The sequence below is a fragment of the Carcharodon carcharias genome, chromosome 1, assembly GCF_017639515.1.
Source record: "Carcharodon carcharias isolate sCarCar2 chromosome 1, sCarCar2.pri, whole genome shotgun sequence".
NCBI classification, from domain to species: Eukaryota; Metazoa; Chordata; class Chondrichthyes; order Lamniformes; family Lamnidae; genus Carcharodon; species Carcharodon carcharias.
The window spans coordinates 46,656,952-46,683,578 of NC_054467.1; the positions used below are offsets into that span (position 1 = coordinate 46,656,952).

The 26,627-nt window shown below is 41.7% G+C and overlaps 1 protein-coding gene across 2 annotated transcripts in view; it reads right to left on the minus strand.

The window, feature by feature from the left end:
* Positions 1-26,627, minus strand: part of LOC121276373 (folliculin-interacting protein 2-like) — a 112,298-nt gene that overhangs the window by 22,880 nt on the left and 62,791 nt on the right. For both annotated transcript variants that reach the window (XM_041184705.1, XM_041184712.1), the window contains 6 exons: positions 25,327-25,398; positions 24,773-24,908; positions 20,961-21,162; positions 20,315-20,403; positions 16,086-16,232; positions 6,019-6,188 (listed from right to left, as the gene is read on the minus strand). In XM_041184705.1, coding sequence (XP_041040639.1) covers positions 6,019-6,188; positions 16,086-16,232; positions 20,315-20,403; positions 20,961-21,162; positions 24,773-24,908; positions 25,327-25,398 — 816 coding nt within the window. The remainder of the gene's footprint in view (positions 1-6,018; positions 6,189-16,085; positions 16,233-20,314; positions 20,404-20,960; positions 21,163-24,772; positions 24,909-25,326; positions 25,399-26,627) is intronic.

The window sequence follows — 26,627 nt, forward strand, 5'->3', positions numbered from 1 at the left end:
CTGGTGAGAGCACTGGTTCCTCAGAGGAGTGCAGTCAGAGCCAGGTTTGTGGACCACATGCAACTCAACAGTACTGGAGGAGGGGAGGAAGAAGAAAGGAAGAGCTATTGTGATAGGGGCTTCATTAGTTAGGGGAATACAGGCGTTTCTGTGGCTGTAGACTTAACTCCAGGATGGTATGTTGTCTCCCTGGTGTCAGGGTCAAGGATGTCACAGAGTGGCTACAGGGCATTCTTCTGGGGGAAGGTGATCAGCCAGGGGTCGTGATTCACATTGGTACCAATGACTTAGGCAGGAAGTGGGATGTAGTCCTGCAATCAGAACTTAGGGAGCTAGGTAGAAAATTAGCAAGCAGGACCTCAAATGTAGTAATCTCCAGATTACTCCCAGTACCACATGCAAGTGAGTACAGGAATAGGAGGATAAGGCAGATAAATACGTGGCTGGAAAGATGGCACAGGAGGGAGGGCTTTAGATTCCTGGGACAGGCTCTTGGGTAGATGGCATCTGTACAAGCTGGAACAGAGTTCCTTGCAGGGTGTTTGCTAGTGCTGTCGTGAGGGCTTTAAACTAACTTGGCAGGGGTGTGGGAATCTAGAGAAAATATTAGAGAGGAATACCAGGGTGCACAAAATACTGGGAGGGACAGATATAAAGAATACTAAGTTAACAGGTAAAGTCAGGGCATGGGAGAAGCTAAAAATCTAAATCAGGGTTACAATGTTTGTATGTGAATGCACAGAGTATAGTAAATAAGATCGGGGAATTATAGACGCAGGTTGCTATGTGGAAATATGATGTGGTGATAACAGAGACCTGGCTCAAGGAAGGGCAGAAATGGATGTTAAATATTCCTAGGTGCAAGGTGTTCAGGAGAGAAAGGAAAAGTAGGAGAGGAGGAGGGGTGGCAGTATTGGTTAAGGAGAGCATTGCAGTGCTGGAGAAAGAGGATGTCTCAGAGGGTTCAAGGACAGAATCAATTTGGCTAGAGCTATGGAACAAAAAGGGCATAATTACATTGCTCGGCGTAGTCGACAGACTGCCAAATTGTGAGAAGGACATAGAAGAACAAATCTGCAGGGAAATTATAGAGAGATGCAGGTATTATAGAATAGTTATAATGGGGGACTTTAATTACCTGAATGAAGACTGGGACAGTGGTAGTGTAAAGGGCAGAGAGGGGCAAAGTTCCTAGATTGTGTTCAGGAAAATTTTCTGCAGCAGTATGTGTCCAATCCAACAAGACGCACCGTTAGACCTGGTTCTTGGAAATGAGGTGGGCCAAGTAGATCAAGTGTCAGTGGGGGAACATTTAGGAGATAGTGATCATTTTATTGTACATTTTAGGCAATCCAGAGTAAGAATAATTAACTAGACAAGAGCCAATTGGGGCAAGAATGGAGCTGGGCTGGATAGGCTGGAATGATAGATTGGCAGGAAAAACTGTAGCTGAACAATGGGCTACCTGCAAAAATGAATTGGTTTGGGCACAGTCAAGGTATATTCCATCGAAAGGGAAAGATAGGGAAAACAAGTCCAGAGCTCTCTGGATGAATCAGGAGATTGAAATTAAGATAAAGAAGAAAAAGTGCGCTAATGACAGGTATCAGATAGAAAATACAATTGAGAACCAAGAGAAATACAGAAGGTTCAGAGGGGAGGTGAAAGAGCATATTAGAGAAGCGAAGAGGGATGAGAAAAGACAGGCAGCCAACATAAAGGGGAATCCCAAAGTCTTCCATAGACATATAAATAATAAAAGCAGGGTAAAAGGTGGAGTAGGGCAGGTTAGAAACCTAAAAAGGCATTAATACATGGACAAAGGGGCCACGACTGAGGTATTAAATGAATACTATGCATCCGTCTTTACCAAGGAGGTAGATGCTACCCAGGCCCTGTTGACAGACGTGGAAACTTTGTCGCTGGAATGGTTCAGAACTGACAAGGAGGAAGAGTTGAATAGACTGTCGGTACTTAAGGTTGACAAGGCACCAGGACTGGACGAGATGCAGCCATGGATATTGAAGGAAGCGAGTAGAAATTGCAGGGGCACAGACCATAATCTTTCAGTCTTCCCTAAACTCAGTGGGTGGTGCTAGAGGACTGGAGAATTACAAACACTACGCCCTTGTTCAAAAAAGACTGCAAAGATAAGCCCATCAATTACAGACCAATCAGTTTAACTTCAGTGGTGGGCAACATTCTAGAAACAAATTATTTGGGATAGAATTTGTAGTCACGTGGAAAAACATGGGTTGAAAAAGAGTCAGCATGGACTTCTAAAAGGGAAATCGTGTTTAACTAACTTGGAGTTTTTTGAAGATGCAACAGAAAAGGTTGATGAGGATAATGCTGTTGATGTGGTGTACATGGACTTTCAAAAGGCATTTGATACCATGCCACAAAACAGACTTGAGAAAGTTATTGTTCATGGAATAAAAGGGACAGCAGCAATGTGGATACAAAATTGGATGAAAAAGAGGAACCAGGGAGTAATGGTCAATGGATACTTTTCGGGTTGGAGGAAAGTTTGTAGTGGAGTTCCACAGGGGTCAGTATTGGGACCCTTGCTTTTCCTGATATATATCAACGATTTAGATCTTGGCGTGCAGAGGACAATTTCAAAGTTTGCAGATGATACAAAGCTTGGGAGGATGCTGTGGAACTTTAAACGGACATAGACAAGTTGTTGGTGTGGCCAGATAGGTGACAGATGAAGTTCAATGTGGAGAAGTGTGAAGCGATGCTTTTTGATAGGAAGAACATTGACAGGCAATATAAAATAAGGGGTGAAATTTTAAGGGGTGCAGGAGCAAAAAGACTTGGGTGTATATGCGCATAGATCATTGAAGGTGGCAAGGCAAGTGGAGAGAGCAGTTAATTAAGTACTCTGGGCTTTATTAATTGGAACAGAGTACAAGAGCAGGGAGGTTATGTTGAATGTATATAAGACCCTCGTTAGACTTCAGCTGAATATTGCGTACAGTTCTGGGCACCATAGTATAGGAAGGATGTGAACACATTGGAGCGTGTAGGAGAGGTTTAGAAGAATGGTTCCAGGGATAAGAAACTACAGCTATGAGGATAGATTGGAGAGGTTGGGACTATTCTCTTTGGAAAGGCGGCGGCTAAGAGGAGATTTGATAGAGATATTCAAAATCACGAGGGGGCTGAACAGAGTAGATAGAGGGAAGCTGTTCCTGCTTGTAAAAGGATCAAAAGCGAGAGGGCACAAATTTAAAGTGATTTGCAAAAGCAGCAAATGTGACGTGAGTAAAAAAACATCTCTCAACAAATGGTTCAGGTATGGAATATACTGCCTGGAAGTGTGGTGGAGGCAGGTTCAATCAAGAGAGCATGGGATGATTATTTGAATGGAAACAATGTGCAAGGGTACGGGGAAAAGGAAGGGCAATGGCACTAGATCATAATGCTCATTTGGAGAGCTGGTGCACATGATGGGCCAAATGGCCTCCTTCTGTGCTGTTAAAATTTGGTGATTTTGTGAAAGATAAGCTGGCTTTGGAGGCAGTCCCGAGAAGGTTCATTAGGTTGATCCCGTGTATGGAGGGATTTTCTTAAGAGGAGAGGTTGAGCATATACTCATTGGAGTTTAGAAGAATGAAAGACAAACTTATTGAAACATACAAGATTCTTTGGGGGGCTTGACAGGGTAGATGCTGAGAGGTTATTTCCCCTTGTAGGAGAGTCAAGTGCCAGAGGGTTTAATCTCAGAGTATGGGGTTACCCAGTTAAGATAGAAATAAGGAGGAATTTCTTCTCTCAGAAGGTAGTGAATCTGTAGAATTCTTTACCGCAGAGAGGGCTGTACAGGCTGGGTCGTTAAGTATATTCAAGGCTGAGAAAGACAGATTTTTAATCAGTAAGGAAATCAAGGGTTATGGGAAAAAGGCAGGAAAGTGGATTTCTGGATTATCAGATCAGCCATGATCTCATTGAATGGTGGAGCAGACTCAATGGACTGAATGGCCTACTTCTGCTCCTACGTCTTATGGTCTTATGACCTTATGACCTCACTTTGCATAAATTGGCTGCTGTACTCCCTACAAAACAAGTGATTACACTTGAAAGTAATTCATTGATTGTGAAGCACTCAGATGACCTGGTGACGTGAAAGGCATACAAATGGAAGGTCACCCGGAAGCATGAAAACAAAGGTGGAGTTTTGGCATGTATCAAATCAGCTTCTTCCATCAGGCCACAGACTATCTAACCTAATGGGGAAAGCATACTAGGTGGAACGGATCTATAATCTTAATTATTGTAAAAAGAAATACTTGCACTCTGTCCAGCGTTTCTCAGTCAGTTCCCATTTAACTTACTGCTGCTACTACTTAAAAGACCAGTTCCACTCTTCCCGTATTATCTCGTATTCCCTCAGACAGTTTCCCACTTAGTCCACTGTGTCAGTGCTTCTCTTTCTCATTTGAACTGGCTCTGTCTCTACCCTGGGTGTTTTTTTTTGTGTGAAGTGCCATAGCTGCTCCTGTACTTCGAGCCTGCTGCACCATAATTGCACACTTTTCTCTAAAGCCCTGGATAGTTACCCGAATCCTGCAAAAAAAAAGCTACTGCCTTTACAATCTCCTTCTACATATTCACAGGATTTTAAAATTTGCAAAATTCTGAGAAACTCAGATTCAAGTTTGCTTAACTTGGTGTTTCTGTACTGAATACAGGAGATTTGCATCGCTACAGTTGCATTGAAATGAATTAAATTCATTTGCAGTTCACATTTTAACCGCCAGGGGTCAGTATTTTACCGCTACAAAATAATAACCAGTTGATGGGACAGGTGCAACTTGCATAAAGTATTACACAAGGAGGAACACCACCTTTCAGTGTTAAAAGATAATTAGTCTGTCTATAGCACAAACAACTCATAGCTATTTGGCCTGTTATAAACGTTACAAGGTGAGCTGTTAAGTTAATCATGCTAATTTGCTGAAATGTACATCATGGACGAGGACCCTATACAAAATAAATTCCTCAACTTTTTTTCTGAAGTAGTTATCATGCACCACAATCAATTAAGTCTTTCAATTTAATTTTTCAAACTTTTAGTAACCAAACTAATCTCTAAAGTTAGCCGCGGAATGTTAGAAACGTTCCCGAGAAGCTGTTCCCTACTCACTACACCAAACATAGGTCTACGCCACCCTTTAGATCTTAGGGAATGAGATCTGCCACATGCTTTAGAATATAGAGTCTGGGACTTGAACAAAGAGAGCCAATCAAGCAGAGTCACTCCATGATCGCACCAAAATATAACCATGTCAGCTCATGTTTTATTGATGGACAATATACAGAAATGGATTGAGTGGGTTAAACAAAAATAGGAAGTCACAGTATGCTTTATGAATGTTCTGTTTTGTTGACAGTCAAATAAATAGCTGTAAAGGTATCCACATTTTCTAACTGGACAAAAACTTTGCACTCACACACACATAGCTTTCAGCCCAGAGATCAGGTCCAGATAAAAATAAAGGTTTCAGGATGGCCACCATCCATCACATTTCCACCATATCCCTTACTATTTAATAGCTAAATACGTACTTAGAGGTTCAATGGTTTTAATTTTCAAATTCTCTAACCTACTCTCTACCCATTTTCTACTCCTGAGTTTCAAAGCGGACTAATCTATTATGAGAATACCATAGAACAGCTAACAATTCTGTGCCAGCTGAGTACTGCGTAGATTGGATTCCCTATGCTTGACATGAGATGAGTGCTCGTCATGCCACTGCTCCTCAACAGATGTGTATATCATGTTGATTTCTTTGAACAGATTTCTGCCATAAATTTTATGGCTGAGCAGTAATGGGAAGCAGTCTAAATTTAAGGTGATTATCCACAACTTATTCTTTCTACATTGCATATCCCTTACCTTTAATCACAACAGCCTATCATTTTGCTATTTGGGACTAATTTCTAAATGCAAAGACAGTTCCAATAAGACTAAGTTATTCAATTGTGAAAAATATCAGGGAACCTTACCAAGTTGTGCCCAGAGAGGATTGTATGGATGTGATTTTCCCAACAAGTCCACATTCTGTGATGCATGCTTCTCAAAAAAGGCTTTTATCGGTGGATGATCATTCGGCATAACAGTGGGAACCCAGGCAAGGTGATATGTGAGCACAGCTGTCAGCAAAGCTGAAAGGAATCTGAATTGGGGGAGAAAAGAAAAAAAGTTTTGAAAACTCTGATCACACTAGCAAACCAGCTTGTCTAACACTGGGATAGATGACAACAGAACAATGAGTCACCATATGACACCCTGAGGTAAACTGATTGCTTTGTTAAGAGACTGAGCAAACTGGTGTTATAGAGGCGAAGGGGAAATCTAAACAAGGTTCTTATTTTTGGGAATTTACAGGGTGACAAAGGAGTGACCATTCCCTCCAATAGTCAAGTCCAGAATAAGGACTCCATTTTGCAAGAAAAACAAAAGAGTAATGAGAATTAAAATGTACTGTCCCAGAAGGTTACAGGTATAAAAATTAATTCATGAGTTTAAAAGGAAAGTACTTATATGAGAAAATGTTTTTCATGGGATATACAGAAAAGGCTGGGAATTAGAATTAAAAAGACAATAACTGCCATGTCTAAAAAAAATATGGTGGTATAAGGCACAAAAGGACAAATGGCTGACACCTGTTCAGATTGCTGGGTGTTGTAAAATGCTCTTTTGCGAAAAAAAATCTCAGCTTAAAAGCACTCAAGGAAGAACATATTAAATATTCCAGCTCATTCCAATGTTATAACAAGGAAACTCCTGTTGATTACCAGCTACCGCCCTCAGTTAGCTGATGAATCAGTACTCCTTCATGTTGACCACAATTTTGAAGAGACATCAAGAGCAAAGAATGTAATCTGGACTGGGGACTTCGAATGTCCATCATCACAAGTGACAAGATAACCTCAATGACTGAGCTGGCCAAGTTCTGAAAGACACAGCTGCCTGACTGGGCTTGCAGCAGGTGGTGAAAGAACCAATGCAAGCAAAAAATCTTGTTCTCAGATGCATCTATGACAGTGTTGAAAGCAGTGATCAAAGCCAAGTCCTTCTGGAGACTTCCTGTTTTCACACCAATGCCACCCTCAACTACGTTCTGTGGCACTATCATTATGCTAAATGAGAGATGAAGACAGATTTAGTAGCATATAAATGGGCACCCACGAGCTACTGTGAGTCATCAGCAACAGAATTGCTTTTCACCACAATTTGCAACCTTATGTCCTGGCATATTCCTCACTATTAATAGTACTATCAAGCCAGCGGACCCACCCATATTCAATGAGAATTGTAGAGAGCATGTTAGAAGCAATACCAGATATACCTAAAAATGAGGTGCTAACCTACTGAACCTACAGCAACAGAATAAACCATGCCAGCAGCATGCTATGGATAGAGCTAAATAATCTCGCAACCAATGGATCACATCCAACCAAAGTTGTGCAGTCCCGCTATATCCACTTGTGCACAATTAAACAACTAAGAGGAGGATGCAGCTCCGTGAATATGATAATGCTGAGCAATGGCAAGACAGAAGGCATTTGCAACCTCTTCCAGCCAGAAGTACCAAGTGGGTGATCCATCTTGGTCTCCTCCGGAAGTTAGTAACCATACCACATGGGACTGCAACAGTTTATGAAGGCAGCACACCATCACCTTCTCAGGGGCAATTAAGGATGGGCAATAAATGCATACCTTGCTAGTGATACCTACATTCTGTGAATGAATAAAAGAAGTCTCTAGCATCACAGATGCCAGTCTTCAGCCAATTTGATTCACACCACGAGAGTAAGAAATGGCTGAGTCCACTGGATACAGCAAAAGCCATGGGCCCTGGTGCTTCTACTCGGTGCGTATCTGGGTCCCTTATTCCCCACCCTACTTAACCCTCTCCTTCAATCATGCGTGATATTTTTTCCCCCTTTCACGATTCATCAATCACAGAAAAGATAAAATGATAACACCGATTGTTGGTGTCTGGTTACAAATATCGCCTGATATATATGCAGCATGGGTCATTAATATTTAGAGCAGCAACAATATAATGCAGGGTTAATTTGATATGAAGATACCCCATAGTTATTTATAACACTGTGTAGATGATAACACGGATTTCAGTGACTGCCTCAGCCCTCATCAACATGTTCTGAACATTGCCCTTTATGAACACAGACAGTAACTCATATCTGGGGAAAAGATTCAATACTTGCACCAAGATAAACTGCACAAGATCTTTTTCATTAGGAGTAGATGATGATTTTCCCCTGCCTGGGTGCATAATATTATTCAATATAATTATTTCATAGAAGAGATGTAATTGGATTCTATTTTAATCAGTAATCTCACAGAGTAGAAAGATCAAATGACTTCTGAGCAACCAAGTAGAATGATTTAACAATATAAGTCTTCACCGTCAGTGAGAAGCATTGGAGTGCTCAGGTGCCTCTGTGCAACACAACTTTTAAGAGGCTAGAGACTGAATGGTTCACAATTGTGTCTGTTTTCTTGATCAGCCCATCTGAAGACTCTGCTTATTGCTGATTCTCACTACAATATATTTTCAATATCTACAATGCAACCCAACTTTATCATGATATTTCATTCCTTAAAAAGCTCATAAAAAGCACCAAGGTAGAGTGGGATAATAGGTAAGTAGACAAAAGGATAAGACTGAAGTAAATGGAAAAGGCTTTTGAGAATAATTTGGAGGACAAAACAGATTACCGATTTACTATGAGCCCAAATGCAATCCTGTCCTGGCAATTTCACCCCACAAAGCCCACTCACGGCAATCTCCCATTAGCAACAAAATAAACAGAACTCCAGCCACGATTCTACCCTTTGTTTGGAAGATAATTATTGATGACAAAGGCCACCTAGCCCAGCTTATCTCAACCTTCCAGGATGACATACGAACATACCTATTAAGAGGAGTAAGCCATTCAGCCCCTCAAGCCTGCTGTGATTTTGTTAACATTGCCTATATTATACTAGCGACTACAACACAAAAGTATATGATTGGCTGTAAAGCGATTTGGGATATTGTGAAAGGTGCTGTATAAATGTAGGTTTTGTCTTTCTTTCATTACATCTGGATGCAGTAGGCAGACTGTAACAATAGTGAAATTGGAGGCCCAATTCTCTAAGGATAATTAATCACAGAGCAATCAACTGATGTTAGGAAAGTAGTTACAAAGAAATCACGACATTTACAAAACAATTCAACTCTATAGCTAATACGACCTTATCATTCTGACTTCTCTGATGCCAACCCACAATATACCATAAATGGCATCAGCTCCTTTTACGCTAATGACGCTATCCCTAAGATTTGTCAATCAGACATCTACCAGCAGCTTAGGATAAATATACAGTAGATTGAATTGCTGAACTGAATTTTTCCGGACATGGTACAAGATACATAAATTCAGTACAGCCTTAACTCAAGAGCAGGATGGTTTCCCCTTCCCCCAAAAACAGTCATACAAATTGATTTTATAGCCCAAAATGGAAAATGTAATTAATAAGAAACTCCCAACAGCAAAAAAGTGACACCCATACTCCTCCAACAGCCCCCAACCATCTCCCCTCACAGCATTCAATCGGCTCCAAAATAGAGATTTCACATACCATTTCTAAAGCAAGAACACACTCCGTTGCTGCGCTGTTGTTCACCTTCGGGCAGTTTCGTGGCTTTCTGGTGGGCTTTTCAAAAGAAATTGGAACCACAGAGCTGCCCAAAGATTGGAAAGAGCAGCGCAACAACTTGCTGAAATTGACCTGACTGGCTTAAAAAAAAACAAAATTCAGAACTCTCAGGGTGACTGTTCCGATACTTACTTTTTTAAAAAAAGTCAGTTTTTCAGGTCTGCAGCTCTGCCTCTGGCCACTCAGTCTGGGGGACAATAAGAAACTCCATTTAAAGCAATGAGTCTGGGCTCCCCCACCCCCCCACCCCAGCCTCCGGTATTTGGCACCATCTGCACCCACCTCTTCCAGGCCCTGACAGGCCCCAATAACATCCAGGCTGCACCCCATGCCAAATTGTTTCAGTACAGTTAGACCAGTGGCATCTGGCAGACATGTCCTGCCCATAAGCAGGACAATCCAGTGTGGTCAATTACTAGCCCATTAGCCTACTCTCACAAGCTTGTCACCACTTGCTTTCAGCTCTCACCGTTGGCTAGCAGTACAGCTATTGTGAAAAAGAGAGTGCTGTGTGTAAGCCTCTGCTGCCAGTACATAACCTCTCCTTCACCAAGGCCCATGTGGTACCTCTCCATGGCGACATTGTAAACTAGGTACCCTGCAGTCCCAGGCTAAACTACAGGGGACTTGGAGGCGGTGTGGCCCACAAAGCATGGCATACAAGCCACCAGCATGTGGTTACACCCTGGTACCCACCAACCAGATCCCCAAGCTTTGGGTAAATAGCTTCACTGCTCTGTGGGTGTCTCAGGATAGAGGATTAAGGGAGTAAACCCTGATATAAAATCTGAAGTGAAGTCCCGTAGGTGGCAATCTGTCATCAATCAGGCAGCTTTGTGGTAACTCCTGCAGCATAGCAGATACCAAACAGCACAGGTTTCATTCTTTCCTTTGAGCAATACTAGCAGCGCTGATAGTGGGGGGACCCTGATGCTTGGGCAACTCAGGGTCTCCATATTATTTGCCCAGGCTTGTGCCCTGGAGAAGTCAGTCTAGCTTTGTGGTTTATGTTGGCAGAACACAGGAAGCAAGTTACTGGTAATAAGCTTTCGCTCGATTGGTATAGAGCGCGAGCACCAGGGGTTACTTCTGATGGCGGCAAAAGTAGTGTCTCGTTGGATAGTACCCCCCCGCCCAACCCCATCAGTTAGGTGCTGTCCCACGACTGCCTGCTTGCTTCAATGGGTCCTTTGAGCTTTGAAAGTCATCTCTCAACAGGTGGGTCGATAACCTATGAACCAAGCAAGACAAACACACTGCCAGTTTTTCACATTGCAAGCTGGAATGTAAGGACCATGTGTCCTGGCCTTACTGACAACCTTCTGTGGGTTGATGCACAGAAGATAGCTGTGATCGACAAAGAAATTACAAGGCTCAATGTGTATATTGCTGCGCTGCAACAAACTAGGCTCATTCAAACTGGATTCCTTAAAGAGAAACACCATATGTTCTTCTGGTAGGGGAAAAACCAAGACACAACATGTGGGCATGGAGTGGGTTTTGCAGTTAAAAACACGTTACTTGCGATGATTGAACCCCGCCCCCCCACACCAGGCTCAGAGAGACTTCTTACTCTTCGCTTCTCAACAAGCATAAGCCCAGTTAACCTCATGTACATCTATGCCTCGACACACATCTCCACTCAACATGTCAAAGCTCAATTTTATGAGACACTTGATAGTGCCATCAGCAGCATTCCCTGCACTGGGGTACTGTACTTTCTAGGGGACTTCAACACAAGGTACTGGAGGTTGCCAGAGCTATGCTATTACCATGGCTATGTGAGATGAACTGCTACTTCCAAACCAAGCCAGGCCACAAGTGCCCTTGAGACAGAGATCACGCCACCACCACCAACCAAATCTAATCACAGGGCGTACCAACCTCCATGTCCTCATAACTTGCAGCTAACGCAGCGCTGACTGTGGCACTGGTACACATCAGAGAGGTGGTCAAAATCAGGCGTCAGCTAAGAAAACTAGACCACTCCAAGAAGAAAGGTTGTCTTCAGGTCAATACTTGCCATACCACTCACACAGGAAGGACCCAGAAATTCCTCAACACCCTCAATTAGGCTCCTTCTGAGAACAATGTCAAAGGCCAGAGTGTCGTGCCAAAGGATCATCTACAACTTTGCACTCACTGCATACAGAAAAGATATCACAGGAATGCTGACTGGTTGAGAATTCTTGGACTGAAATGGTGCCAGTTACAGCAACCAAGAGGAAAGCCCTCGTGCTATCAAACAAGTCCCAAGCAAATAAAATGTAGATATTCTCAGAGCTATCAGGATCAGGTCTCATCATATCGCTCAGCACTGTCAATCAATACTGGTTGAAACTCTGCAATATCATATGACCGGCTGCTGAATCCAGGGATGCTAGAGTGATATGAACGAATCAAGAAATTATCAGGCCTAGCAGCAACCAAATCAGCTCTCTTGAAGAGAAAGACAGGGGTGATCATCACTGAACCTAGCAATCAGATGGATGGGGGGTGGGGGCGGCAGCGGCTCATTACCCTAAGCTCTACGCAACGGAGAACATGGTTACTGAAGAAGCTCTCGGTGCCCTTCCAGACTTTCTGGTCTTAGAGTAGCTGGACAGCAAGCCCACCAGAATAGAGCTCAACAAGGCCACTGACTATCTCACCAGTGGTAAAGTCCTAGGAAATAGTGGCATTCCACCTGAAACCACTGAGCAGAAAACTGGCACTGCTGCAGCGTCTCCATGAACTTGTGTCTCAGTTGGAAGGAAAGATTTGTGCCTCAAGACACGCACGATGCAAATGTAGTCACCTTGTACAAAAACAAAGGGGAACGCAGTGACTGCAACAACTGCTGAGGAATCTCCTTGTTAAATATTGTGGAGAAGGTCTTTGCGTGTGTTGCTCTGACCAGATTGCAGACCTCAGCGTCATGCATTGACCCTGAGTCACAGTGCAGCTTCAGAACTGGCAGATCAACAGGCGACTTGATTTTCTCACTTCAGCAATTACAGAAGTGCTGTGAACAGTGCAGAATTGTCTTCATGGACCTCATCAAGACCTGCACCTCGTCACTGGACTCTAAACTGTTGTGGAAAATACAAGACCCTCCTAACCGCCAATTCTTCTTTTCTTGAGAACATGCAGAGTTTTGTCAGTTACAATGGAGCAATATCAGATGCTGTCAAGATCAGCAATGGGGTAAAGCAGGGCTCCACATTGGTGCTAACTCTGACACATTTTTCTCCATGCTCTATTGTACACTTTCAGTGACTCAAATGAGGGTGTCTACCCGCATGCCAGAGGAGACAGCAAGCTGCTCAACTTGGCAAGACTGCACAGCAGTCCAAATTGCTTAATGTCTGAGTCTATGAGGCGCTGTTTACTGATGGTACCATGCTGGCATCCCATAATGAAGCTCACTTGCAATAGCTTGTGGATCGGTTCTCCCGGTCTGCGAGGAGTTTGGACTGAATCAGCGTCAGGAAGACGAAAGTTATGGGGAGGATGTAGAGACTCCACCTTCCATCAACACTGACAACCTCACTCAAAGTTGACGACAGCTTCACACCCTGTCCCTTGATGCTGACATAAGCACCAGGATTAACAAGACAGTTGCAGCCTTGGCAAAGTTGAGAAGTCAAGTGTGGATCAACAGCAAACTAATTGAAAATACAAAGCTCTCCAAGCTTGTGGTCTCAGCAGCCTCCTTTACAGTAGCGAGCATGGACAATTTATGCAAGCCAAGAAAGTGGCTGAACAAAGTCCAACTCCATTGCCTCAGATGAATATTGGGCATCTCCTGGTAAGACAGAGTGCCGAATATGGAAGTACAGTGTTCAAGGATCCCCAGCATGTTTGCCCTCAAGTCTGCAGTGGCTCCACTGGCTGGGTCATGTGAGCTAAATTGATGACAGCCACATCCCTGAAGACGTGCTCTATGGCTAGCTTGCTATTGGCACAAGACCAACAGGTCACCCACATCTGCAATACAGCCTTCAGATGACTGGGATTATGATTGATGCATGGAAGTTCTTGCCACTGACCAGAGTGCCTGGGGGCAAGCAGTCAGGAAGGGTGTGGAAAAGAAAAGCAGAGGACAAAATAAATAACCAGATGACAGAAGAAAAAAAAAATCAACTGACCTCAGACCAATGCTATTCATCTGTGCCAGCTACAGAAAGGATTGCCACTCACAACCCAGCCTCTACAGCCATAACAGACGATGTTTAATGTAGAAATGACATCTTCCCATGGTTCAGTCTATCGCTTCCCGTGACAGATAGCTGCTGTTATCCAAGTCTATGCTCAATCAAAATGATGGAAAAGGCTGCAGACAGTACTATCAAGTAACATTTACTCAAAAATAACCTGCACACACAGTTTTGCCAGGACCACTCAACGACAGTCTTGGTCTGACATGAACAAGAGCTGAACTCCAGAGGTGAGGCAAGAGTGACTGTTCTCGACATGAAAGCATTTGAGCAAGTATGGCATCAAGGGGTCCCAGTAAAATTGAATTCAATGGGAATCAGGGGGAAAACTCTCTGTGTGAGTCATACCTAGCCCAAAAGGAAGATGGTTATGGTTGTTGCGGGCCAATCATCTCAGCCTCAGGTCTTAGCTGCACAAGTTCAAGGCATTTTCAGCTACTTCTATGACCTTCCCTCCATCCTAAAGTCAGGAGTTGGGGGAGGGGGGGGTGGTTACTCCTGACTATACGCTGCTCAGTACCATTCATAACTCCGTATGTAATGAAGCAGTCCATCTCTGCATACAGAAAGACCTGATCAACATTCAGGACTGGGCTGATAAGTGGCACACAGCATTTGAGACACACAGGCATTAGGCTATGGCCCTTTCCAAAAAGAGAACAATAGAAAAGTCACAGCACAGAAAGAGGCCATTCAGCCCAGTGTTTGTGTGTCGGCCAAAAAAAAGAAAATAAAACTAGCTGCCCATTTTAATCCCACCTTCCAGCACCCAGTCAGTAGCCTTGCAGGTTACAGCACTTTAGATGCAGATCTAGATGCCTTATAAACGAGTTGAGGGTTCTGCCTCCACCACCAAACCAGGCAGTGAATTCCAAACACCCACCATCCTCTGGGTGAAGTTTTTCCCTCATCTCCCCTCTCATCCTTCTACTAATCACCTTAAATTTGCACCCCCTGATAATTGGCCTCTCTACTAGGGGAAACAGGGCATCCCTGTCTACTCTATCTAGGCCCCTCAATCTTGTACACCTCAAGCAGGTCACCCCTCAGCCTCCTCAGTTCCAAGGAAAACAACCTCAGCCTATCCAACCTTTCCTCATAGCTACAGTTTTCAAGCCCTGACCGCACTCTTGCAAATCTCCTCTGTACTCTCTCCAGAGCAATTATGTCCTTCCTGTAATGTGGTGACCAGATCTGAGAGAATTATGGCATTCAATGACATTATTATTGTCAAGCTCCTCATCATCAATGTCCTGGGGGGAGGGGTTCACCACTGACCAGAAACAAATAGCTGTGGTAGAAGCTGTGTATTCCGAGGTGAGCGACTCACTTGCTGGGTCCAAAATTGTCCCACTATCTACAAGGCCCAAGTCAGCAATGCGATAAAATACTCTCCACTTGTCTGGCTGAGTGCAGCTCCAGCAGCACATGAAGCTTGACACCATTCAGAACAAAAACAACTTGCATGATTAGTACCCATCCACCATCTTAAACCTTGAGTCCCTCCACCCACTGGTGCACAGTGGCAGCAGCAGTGTGTGCCATCCACAAGATGCACTGCAGCAACTTGTCAAGCCTCCTTCAACAGCACCTTCCAAATCACTATAAAACTCCAACATCGAGAAGGACAATGGCAGCAGACATGTGAGAACATCACCACCAAATCAGACACCATCCCGACTTGGAAGTATATTGCTATTCCTTCACTGTCACTGGTTCAAAATCCTGGCACTTCCTAATAACAGCATTAACGAAGCACCTTCACCACATGTATTGAGTGGTTTAAGGAGGTGGTTCATCACCACCTTAAGCGCAATTTAGGAATGGGCAATAAATACTTAGCTGGCCAGTGATGTTCATAATCCCATGAAAAGAATTCTAAAAAATGCTGCCACTAGAGAAAATCTAAATGCTTCAAATGTATGGATGGTTGTTCAGTGTCTGAGCCAAAGAAGCCATATTAACATTTTTAATATGACTAATGCTGTAACCATATAGGAACAGAGGGTAAAAATTGCCAAAGATGAAGAACACCATAGAAAATTTATCAACAAGAGTCTATCGCTATATAACTGAACTTTTTGAATACTTTAAATTCATTGGCATTGATTCAGAAAATAAGAGTACCATATACATACTGATTCTTTGACATATGCTCTATCAGCAAGGTGAAATCTCTGACAAAGTGATAGCATAACCGATTCTTCTCTGATGTGTTAAACATCATGGTAAGCCACACAGGTTCTATGATCCTCGGGACTGTGTAAAGATTGCATATAGTGGTCCTGCAAAGTAAAGAAAGAAATGTTTAAAAACATCAGCCATGCCTTAAAGGCATTTCTGGTCACAGAATATTACATATAACCTGCACTTAAATTAGTTGTAATTCATTTGCTCTCATCTTACAGATTTAGGAGGGGAAATGGAACTTCCCCCTGACTTTAGGAATGCAACAATTGTAGCTATCTTCAAGAAGGGAGGTAAATTATGCTGTGGAAACTATTGAGATATTTTCCTCTTGTCCGTAGCAGAGAAAATCCTGACGCATGCACTCTTGAATTGCCACTTCCAGTGGCTGCAAAAAACCCCACAGAGACGCAGTGTGGTTTTAGACCTCACAGAGGAACCTCTGACATGGTCTTTGTTGCCAGACAAATCAAGAAAAATGTTGAGAACAAAACCAGGAACTCTTCATTGCATTCAATGGACCTGACCAAAGCATCTGACTCAGTAAATTGCAAGGGTCTTTGAATTGTGCTCCAAAGATTTGAATGTTCAAAAAGCTTCTTCATAATGATATAAATGCAATTGTCTTGGGTGGGAGGTCTGAAAGAGACACCTTCAAAACCCAGACTGCTGTCAAGCAAGGCTGTGTGATAGCCTCATACAATTTACAATCTGTCAGTGGCTGTTCACCTCAAAGATCAACTACTCTCTGCTGAGTATTAAATACTGTCTAGGTGTAAATTCTTTAACCTCAGTCACCTCTGCCAAAATGAAACTGACCACCATAGACATGCATCATCGACAGTTTGCAGATGACTGCAGTGTCGTTGCCACGCTGCCCCAGATTTGCAAGTAGCTCTCAATCGCTTCAATTCTGCATACAATGGACTCGGGCTGTCTTTCAATGTTAAAACACCTGGTCAACCAAATATTCCCCCTCCCATCTAGGCTGACGAAAAGGTTCTGGAATATGTTGAGCACTTCCCATACCTTGGCAACCACCCCTTGCAAAAGGCCACCTTTGACGAAGAGATCTAACAGGCGGGTCAGCCTTTTACAAACTATGGCAGTGAGTGTTTGACACCAAAGATCTCTGCAAGTTAACAAAAGTCCTAGTGTACAGAGCAGTTGTCATTACCACACTCCTGCAATGCACTGAGGCCTGGACACTCTTATCAGCAATACATAAGAGTGCACGGAAAATTCCATCAGCAATCCCTCCGCCCCACCCTCTGGGTTCAATAGGAGTGCCAATGGACAAGCAAAAGTGTCCTCTTGAAGCCAGCTCCACAAGCATTCAGGCAAAACTCTTGCAAAATCAACTACAACGGACTGGATACTGTCCAGATGGCCAAAAAGTGGCTCCCCCACCAGGTCCTGTTTTCTCAACTCTCAAATAGCCAGCATTCCAGAGGAGGATAAAGAAAACATGCCAATAATGCATTGAAGCTGTCCTTGAATCTCGGCAGCATCAACATTAATGACTGGGAGGAGCTTGCTACCAATTTGTTCAGGATGGCTACACCTTGTCCATCAAGTTGCATCATGCTTCAATGATGAGTTTGATGGTACTCTATACCACTTTTAAAAAGCTAAGGACCCAATTTTAATTTTTAAAACAGTTTTCTCAACTTGTACTGTAGCTGTCAAATATTTGTGCACATACATCCCATGGTTTCACTGCTCCTGTACTTCCTTGAAGATGTACCAGTTAGTTTATATTGCCTCTCCTTATTCTTCCTTCCAAATAGAATCACTTCACTGCGTTAAATTTCACCTGCTATATAGATGCCCATTGCCCCAGTCCGTCTGGCTTCCTGAGGTCTGTTACTATCCTTGCCATTGTTTACTACACAAGTCTTTAAATCTAATCAATGGGTGCATCAGCAACAGAAATTCCAGATTAAATATTTTGCACCATAATGGCTCAGACTCTGGTGAATCTACTGCTCTGTGTAACCAACCAAATTACAAACCAGAAAGGGGTCCCGGTTTGGTTGGCTGACTTCAACTGGAACCGCGGTAGAAGCATTATACCTATCCCCATTCTCGGTGAGGGAGGGTGCATAACTGTCGATGGCTATACCCTGTTGTACTGAGTTTGTATAATTAAAACTAGTTAGAGAAAAGACATAGAACAGATGTAAACATCTAAATTAGCAAGGAAGACTGACTACAGAATGATGCCCCAACATGCAGAGACAAAAAAATATAAATATACAGCACATAAATCATTCATTTGCAAATTGCTTTCAGCACTGTATATTATACAGTTCATTTAACTATTGGCTACAATGAATTCTAAATGTTAATATCCCTTAAGAATACATGAACAGAGATAGCCATGAAACTGGGATAGACTTCAGAGATAACTGTTACAGCACTTTACTAACTATATATAGATGCTGTACAGCTCAAAAACTGAATAATCAAGCCATGGAGTTCAGGAAGTTCTAAGATTACACATATTTAATGGATCCCAGCCAAGTAAATAGTAGGACTCGGTCCTTGGATTAGGAAACAGAAATTTGACCAGTGTTCTCAAAGATATAGTCTATTTAGAAAGAAAGACTCTGAGAAGGATGTGGCTAAGTAAAGAAGTTAAAGATGTCGCCAGCTATCCTTCGATTTGAGGATGACATCTATTTAGGTAGCAAGTTTCTGCCATGAGTCTTCATATGCCTGAACAGGCCGATTCTCGACTCGCAGATCTTTAGGTAGTGGGCCAGGACATCCCACGAGGTAGTGGGATGCGGAATGCAGGACTTGCTTCCTTTTCTTTCCTTCTCTGCTGCCATTCTGTTATGCACCCTCCCTCACCGAGGATGGGGATAGTTGTAATGCTTCTACCATGGTCCCAGTTGAAGTCAGCCAACCAAATTGGGACACCTTTCTGGTTGTAATTTGGTTGGTTACACAGAGCAGTAGATTTGCCAGATCCTGAGCCATTATGGTGCAGAATATTTAATCTGGAATTTCTGTTGCTGATGCATATATTGATTAGGTTTAAAGACCTGTGTAGTAAACAATGATAAGGATAGTAACAGACCTCAGGAAGCCAGACAGACGGGTGCAATGGGCAGCTATATAGCAGGTGAAATTTAATGCAATGAAGTGTGAAGTGATTCTATTTAGAAGGAAGAATGAGGAGAGGCAATATAAACTAACTGGCACATCTTCAAGGAAGTACAGGGCAGTGAAACCATGGGATGTATGTGCACAAATATTTGATAGCAACAGTACAAGTTGAGAAAGCTGTTTAAAAAAAAGCATTGGGTCCTTGGTTTTTTAATAGTGAATTAGAGTACAAAAGTAAGGGAGTTATACTGAACCTTTAGTTTGGCCTCTGCTGTAGTAGGTTGCTCAATAATGGACACTAATATACGAAAGATATCAATGCAGGAGAGATTTACTAGAATGGTACCAGGGATGAGACACTTCAGTTCTGTGGAGACGCTAGAGAAGCTGGAGTGGTTTTCCTTAGAGCACAGAAGGTTAAAGGAAATATGCTAGATGTGTTCAAAATCATGATGGTGCAGATATGTGGTCAGAAGCTCCCCTTAGTTTCAAATATGACAACCAAGGCTGAACAGTTTGGTTCAGCTTCAAGCAGCCGCAGGGAGAGGGATAAACGGGCGGGCAGAGGACAGAATTTGTAGCAGGGATTCAAAGACAACGGTTTCTGTCTTCCCAATATTTAACTGGAGAAAATTTCTGCTGATGCAGTACTGGACATTGGAGAAGCAGTCTGACAAGCAGGGGACAAAGGATAGATCCTTACAAGAGGTAATGGTGTGGGAGCAGGAAAAGAAGCCATTCTAGGCTCTCTGGCTGTGATTAGACAAAAAAGGAACCAAACGAATCCAGCTGCACCCTGCTGGACAACGGTGGAGAGGAATCAAAGCAGGATGGTGTGGTCAACTGTGTCAGAGGTTCCAGACAGGTCAAAATGGATGAGGAGAGATGGTTTACTTTTGTCACAGTCACACAATGTCATTTGTAACCTTGATAACAGCAGTTCTGGTACTGTGGCCAAATTCATCAATGTAGGAAATCACATAGCACTAATAAATCCAGCTCTACAGATGAGTAATGCCCAATTGCAGATGAACAAAACCATACCAATCTCTTCATATCTCACCTGAATTCTCCCAGGCCCTCCATTACCTGGCTGATGTAAACCTGTACTCTCTGACTAGATTCTGCAATCTTTCTGCAGGAAATCATTGCCTACCAGAGGAAAAAGAAAAGGTTTTAAAGAATACACATTAAGACCTCTTGCTAAAAATGCTGATTAATGGAACGCTTTTTCCTCACTTTTATTACTCAGCCATCTACAAGACAAGTGCAAACAAAATAAAGATACTTCATTTTGCATTAAGGCTCCTCAACCTTGCCTCAAGTTATGAAAGAGGTCTTTATGGTGGAGATTTTCTTATTTCCTACGCCTGCCATCAACATAGCTCTGATAATGACAAGACATGGGTAGCTATGGGTAGTTCCATGAGATGAAGTCTGGCTAATGTAGCTGAGACCACCTGGACAGCAATTTATGCAAGGCCTTACAAGAGGGAATCAGGTTCATTCAATAAATCCAGAATGGATTCAACATTTGTAATATGGGATTTGTACACTTTACTAAAATTATGCACTTAAAAAAAATTAAGGGGGAAAATGCACTTAATATGCAAACTTGAAGTAATCGACAAACTCGAAAAGAAATCTAGCAATAAAATTAATAGGTTTAGTTAGAAAAGTGTGAGTGTAAAATAGTACTTATTTGGTACCTTCTCAATTGCACTCTTTAGTTTGTTCAGGTGCGTCTCAAAGAGAGGGAAATGTGAAAAAAAGAACTCCTGGAAAGTCTTGTTCCCCTCTTCCTTCTCTGGCAAAGAGAAAACAACACTGATGGCAATCTTCTTCCTCCGGATCATCTGAGGGTTTGAAGTATAGCTGTCATCTGCCATACTGAATGTCTCCTCAGCTGACCTTGTAAATAAGGACACATTAAACACAAACAAACCAAAATCAATTATGAAAATATGAACATATAAGCATATTGGTAATTTCTGCACCAGTGCACAGGGACTGTCAACTTTTAGTCACAAGAAATAGTAGACCACCACACAGACTGCTGAGCTTGCTCCGTCATTCAATGCCATCATGGCTGATCTTGGACTTCAATTCCACTTTCCCATCTACTCCCCATATCCCCAGATTCTCTGAGACACACAAAATCTATCAATTCCAACATGCTAACTTCCTGCTTTATTTGTACTATTACATCCAAGTCCCTTCGAACATCAACATTTACAAGTATTCTTATTTTCTATTCTTATGGCCAAAGTGAATAACTTCACATTTCCCCACCTTATACTCCATCTGCCACCTTGTGGCCCACTCACTTAATCTGTCTATATCGCTTTGCAGCCTGAGTTCTCCCCACAGCTTACCTTTCCAGCTAGCTTTGTATCATCAGCAAACTTAGATACATTACTCTGTCTCTTCATCCAAATCAGTAACAGACTGTAAATAGCTGAGGCACTGACCATTGTGGCATACCACTAGTCACAGCCAACCAACTTAAGAATGCGCTATTTACACCCACTCTCTGCTTCTTGCCCATTAACCAATCCTCTATCCATGCTAAAATATTACCCCCAACTGCATGGGCCCTTACTTTGCTTATTAACCTTCTGTGACACCTTATCAAATGTCTTTTGGAAATCCAGGTATACATCATCTACTGGCTTCCCTTTATCTATCCTGCTAGTTACATTCTCAAAAAAAAAACTGCAATAAATTTGTCAAGCATGATTTCCCTTTTGCAAATATCATGTTGACTTGTTCTAATCATACTATGCTAAGTGCAATGTTAATACTTTCTCAATAATAGATTCCAGTACTTTCCCAACAACTGATATTAGGCTAACTGGCCTGTAGTTCCCTATTTGCGCTCTCCCTCCTTTCTTAAACAGCAGTGTAACATTTGCCAATTTCAAATCTGATGGGGCTGTTCCTGAATCGAAGGAATTTTTGAAAATCATAGCTAACACATCCACTATCGCTGCAGTTCTCTCTTTCAGAACCCTAGGGTGTAGGCCATCAGGTCCCAAGAATTTGTTGAATGTTAGTCCCTTAAGTTCCTCCACTACCTTTTCTCTGCTGATATTAGTTACCTTAATTTGCTCACTCTTGTTTGCCCCCATGTTACCAGAAATAGAGGGTATATTAATAGTGTTTTTTTTTACAGCGTAGACAGACAAAATACTTATTCAAAGCCTGTCATTTCCTCATTCTCCATGATAATTTCTCCTGTCTCTGCTTCTAAGGAACCAACGTTTACTTTAGTTATTCTTTTCCTTTTTGTATACTTATAAAAGCTCGTAATTTGTTTCTATATTCCTGGCCAGTTTACCCTCATTCTATTTTTCCCCTATTTATCAACTTTTTAGTGGTCCTTTTTTGGTTTCTAAAACACTCCCAACCCTCAGACTTGCTACTGTTCTTTGCAACATTATAAGTCTCTGCTAAATTTAATACTATCCTTAACTGCCTGAGTGAGCCTTCTGCTGAAAAGCAAAAAGTCAGCAAGGTATTTTTGTTGAACATGTTGAATTGCTTCTTTTTAAAAGTTTCCCACTGTTCATTTACTGCCATATCTTTTAGTCTATTTATCCAATCAATCTCAGTAAGTTCTCCCCTCATGCCTATGTAATTAGCTTTAAGTAAGACATTCTTGCTTGTGATTGGAGAATGTAACTTTCAAACTTAACGCGGAATTCAAATGGTATTATGATCACTATTTCCCAGTGGAAATTTTACTACGAAATGACTAATTAACCCTGCCTCATTATACAATACTAGATCAAAAATAACTTTATCCCTAGTCGGTTCCATAATGTATTGCTCCAGGAAACTGTCACAAAAACAGTCTACAAACTCATCTTCTAGGCCACTCTTGCCAATCTCATTGCTCCTGTTGATATGAAGATCAAAGTTCCCCACAATTATTACATTGACTTTGTTAGAAGCCCCAGTAACTTGTTTAATTATTGTCCAACATACAATTACTGTTAGGGGGCCTATAAATGACTCCCACCACCATTTTCTGACTCTTGCTATTCCTAATTTCCACCTATATTGATTCTACTTCATGACCATCAGAGGCCAGGTCCTTTCTCACTATTGTCCTTAGTAAAGGATGACATATCAGGAATACCCCTCCTCCTTAATCATCCTGTTTTTCTGAAATATTGTGCACCCTATGCCAATTGGTGTGTGGCTCAGGCAACAATCCAGAGATAACTAGCTTTAATATGCTATGTTTTAATTTAGACCCTAGTCAATAAAGGTCTAGGGTTAATCAGATGAGAAAGTATTTCATATGAGAGTGAGAAAAAGCAATATGAAATACAAGATGCAATTCTAAATTGTAGCAGAAGGGGGGGTATATATGCACAAATCACTCAGATGGCAGGGTGGGTTGAGAAAGCAGTTAATAAGGCTTATGGGATCCTGGGCTTTAGAATAGAGACAGAGTACAAAAGCAAGCAAGTTATGGCGAATCTTTATAAAACACTGATTTGGCGTCAACTGGAGTAGGGTCCATTTCTGGGTAGCGCATTTTAGGAGAGGATGCAGAAAAGATTTATGAGAATCGTTCTGGAAACGAGAGACTTGAGTTGCGAGAATAGATTGCAGTTCCTCTTAGAGAAGAAAAAGCGGAGAGGGAGTTTGAGAGAGGTGTTCAAAATCATGAGGGGCCAGGTCAGAGTGAATAGGGAGAAATTGTTCTCATTGGCTTAAGGGGTCAAGAAACAGAGGACACTGATTCGGGGTGAATGGTAAAAGAATCAATGGCAACGCGAGAAAAAAACTTTTTACACAGTAAGTCATTAAGAGCTGAAATGCACTGAGAGTCTTAAAGATAGATTCAAATACAACTTTCAAAAGAGAACTGGATATGCACTTGGAGAAAAAAACTCTGCAGAGCACTGGGGGAAAGGGAGTGAGACAGAGTAGATCTTACATACAGCTAGCAGAGCCATAACAGGCTGAATAGTCTCATTCTGTGCTGTAACCATTTATGGCTTGCTGTTCTGATAACAACAATAACTTGCATTTGTATGGCACCTTCAATGTAGCAAAACATCAAAGCACTTACTGGAATCATATCAAACACTTGACACCGAGCCACGTAAGAAGATATTAAGCAGGTGACCAAAAGCGCAATCACAACAGCAATAGTTGGAAAGCTGATCAAGAATAATTCTAAGATCTCAAAGTATAACTTCATTTGTGTTTTAAGATTATTTCATGAACCATGTGGATAGTGAAAATATTTTCCAGTCTCTAACAACAATACTTTGAGGTCCACTTTCCACAGGTAGAGGTATTTTACCCCCAATTTCCACGAGATCACTGATTTCTAAGCGTTTTTAATCTGTAGGCCTTAATCATGACATGCTAGCCAATTTGATTAATTAAAAAAATGTTTTAATTTGCCATTCTTTTCCGTTACCAATTTCTTCTTGCAGATATTTTATTTTTGCTTATTTGACCAATAACATCTTGCAAGGTTACTTTACATACTTACCACCTGGGAAAAATGCCATTTTCAAGACTGGTAGTCTGATTGCGTAGCCAGCGCCGTTGGAAACTGCTGGCACAGCTACTGGAGGAGGAGGAATTTGGAGAAGGGAATGGTGTAATTAACAGACTGCTTAGGGATGCTGCAAGATGAAACATACAAAAACGGATTAGGATGCACCTCAACCATAGAATATTTTATAGAGATAACATAAGCATACAAATCACATAATAATTATACTACAAAACCAAGTCCTTTTCCAACTGCACTAGTGTAGCTTCTGAAATAGAAAATAATTGTCAACTTGGTGATTAAAATAAGGAGCCTCCCCACCTCAAAAACCAGAAAGTTGTGTAAATGATTAAGATTTAAACATGATACCTTTTAACCTAAGTTAGGAGTTTCAGACATCATCACTTTTACGAATGGTGAAAAACATGTTTTGAGTCCAATCAAGAGATTTTATAAATATCAGTAAGTCTACTAGTACTTTGGTTTTAAGTATATTTATGAACTTAGGTTCATGTGTTTGAAAAGTAAATTAAATATGTAATAAATACCTGACCGCGCTATTCCACTATCTCCATCTTCATTTTGACCTCGGCTTGGCATATCTACAGGCGTACTATGAGCTGTAAGCAGAAAGCTTCATTAGGGCCTTCACCACAAAATGCAATTCTCATCATAGTTCACTTCTGCTGCCACCAGTTAACTGGCAATTAATCCACAGGGAGGCTACATTTGTTAGCAATAATGGGAGACTTTTAGATCAAACATGGGTGCAGCGTCATTCTTACAGAAAAACAAAATCACAAGCAGCAATACAGTCAGATATCTAGAACAACGGTCTAATTTTTGAAACTCATTTACAGTTCATAAATGTCTGTTACAATGCACATATCTAACCAGAATGCAATCCAGATATTTTACAAGGGTAATTATACAGTGTAGAGTATGCAATATTATTCCCCATTTCCTGCAGTGAAACAAACAAACAAACTCCACCAATATTGTTCAAGCCAACATTTTTTTGAAAATCTTAGTTGCCCATTTGCGAATGTTTTTTCTTGGCACAGAAAGCTTTGTAAAAAGCAAAGCCATCCACAGAAAATGGAGCAAATCAAATGGCTATAATTCCTTTTCCTCATCCCTGCTGGAGGTCTGTACTCAGGATTTTGGCTGGATAGCACAATTGGAATCAGGTTCCATTGCTGCAGAAGAGCCATACACTCACTGACCAAGCTCACATTTGAAGAATGTCACCCGGGGAAATACTGTAGGTATAACGGACTGATGGCAGGGGCATCCCTGCCTTCAGGAGAGCAGCAACAGTAAAAGACATCAAAAGACAGAGGAACATAAATATCTTTTGCTGTTTCCTGGTGTTATGACTTCTCAGGCTCTGAGGCAGGTCAATAAAGTAGACTTTAATTGTCACCTGATCTCAGATGTGCTATTACTTGATCAAAACATTTAAACACAAAAGGAAGCTTTCATCAATATGATGACATTTGTGCCACAATGTTGCTCACTGTCATGTCATCCAGTGCCAAAGATGCAAGGTGGTGGTGTGTACCACATCATGGCAGGCTACAAGTGACAGAGGTCCCAGGTGCATACCACCCAGCATGATTGAGCTGGCAAAAAGATTTTAAAAACTTGCATATTATAATAATTACAGGACAACATCTTAAAATACTGAACAAAAATGCAGATTTCTATAAAAATTTCTTTCAATTAAGGAAATACCTCTTAAAGCCCCAATTTAATTGGGAAGTCCAATTTTGAGAATTAAATTTCAATCCTCACCTACCATCCCACTAACAAGCACCATTATTGAATTGTAAAATGCCATTCCTTC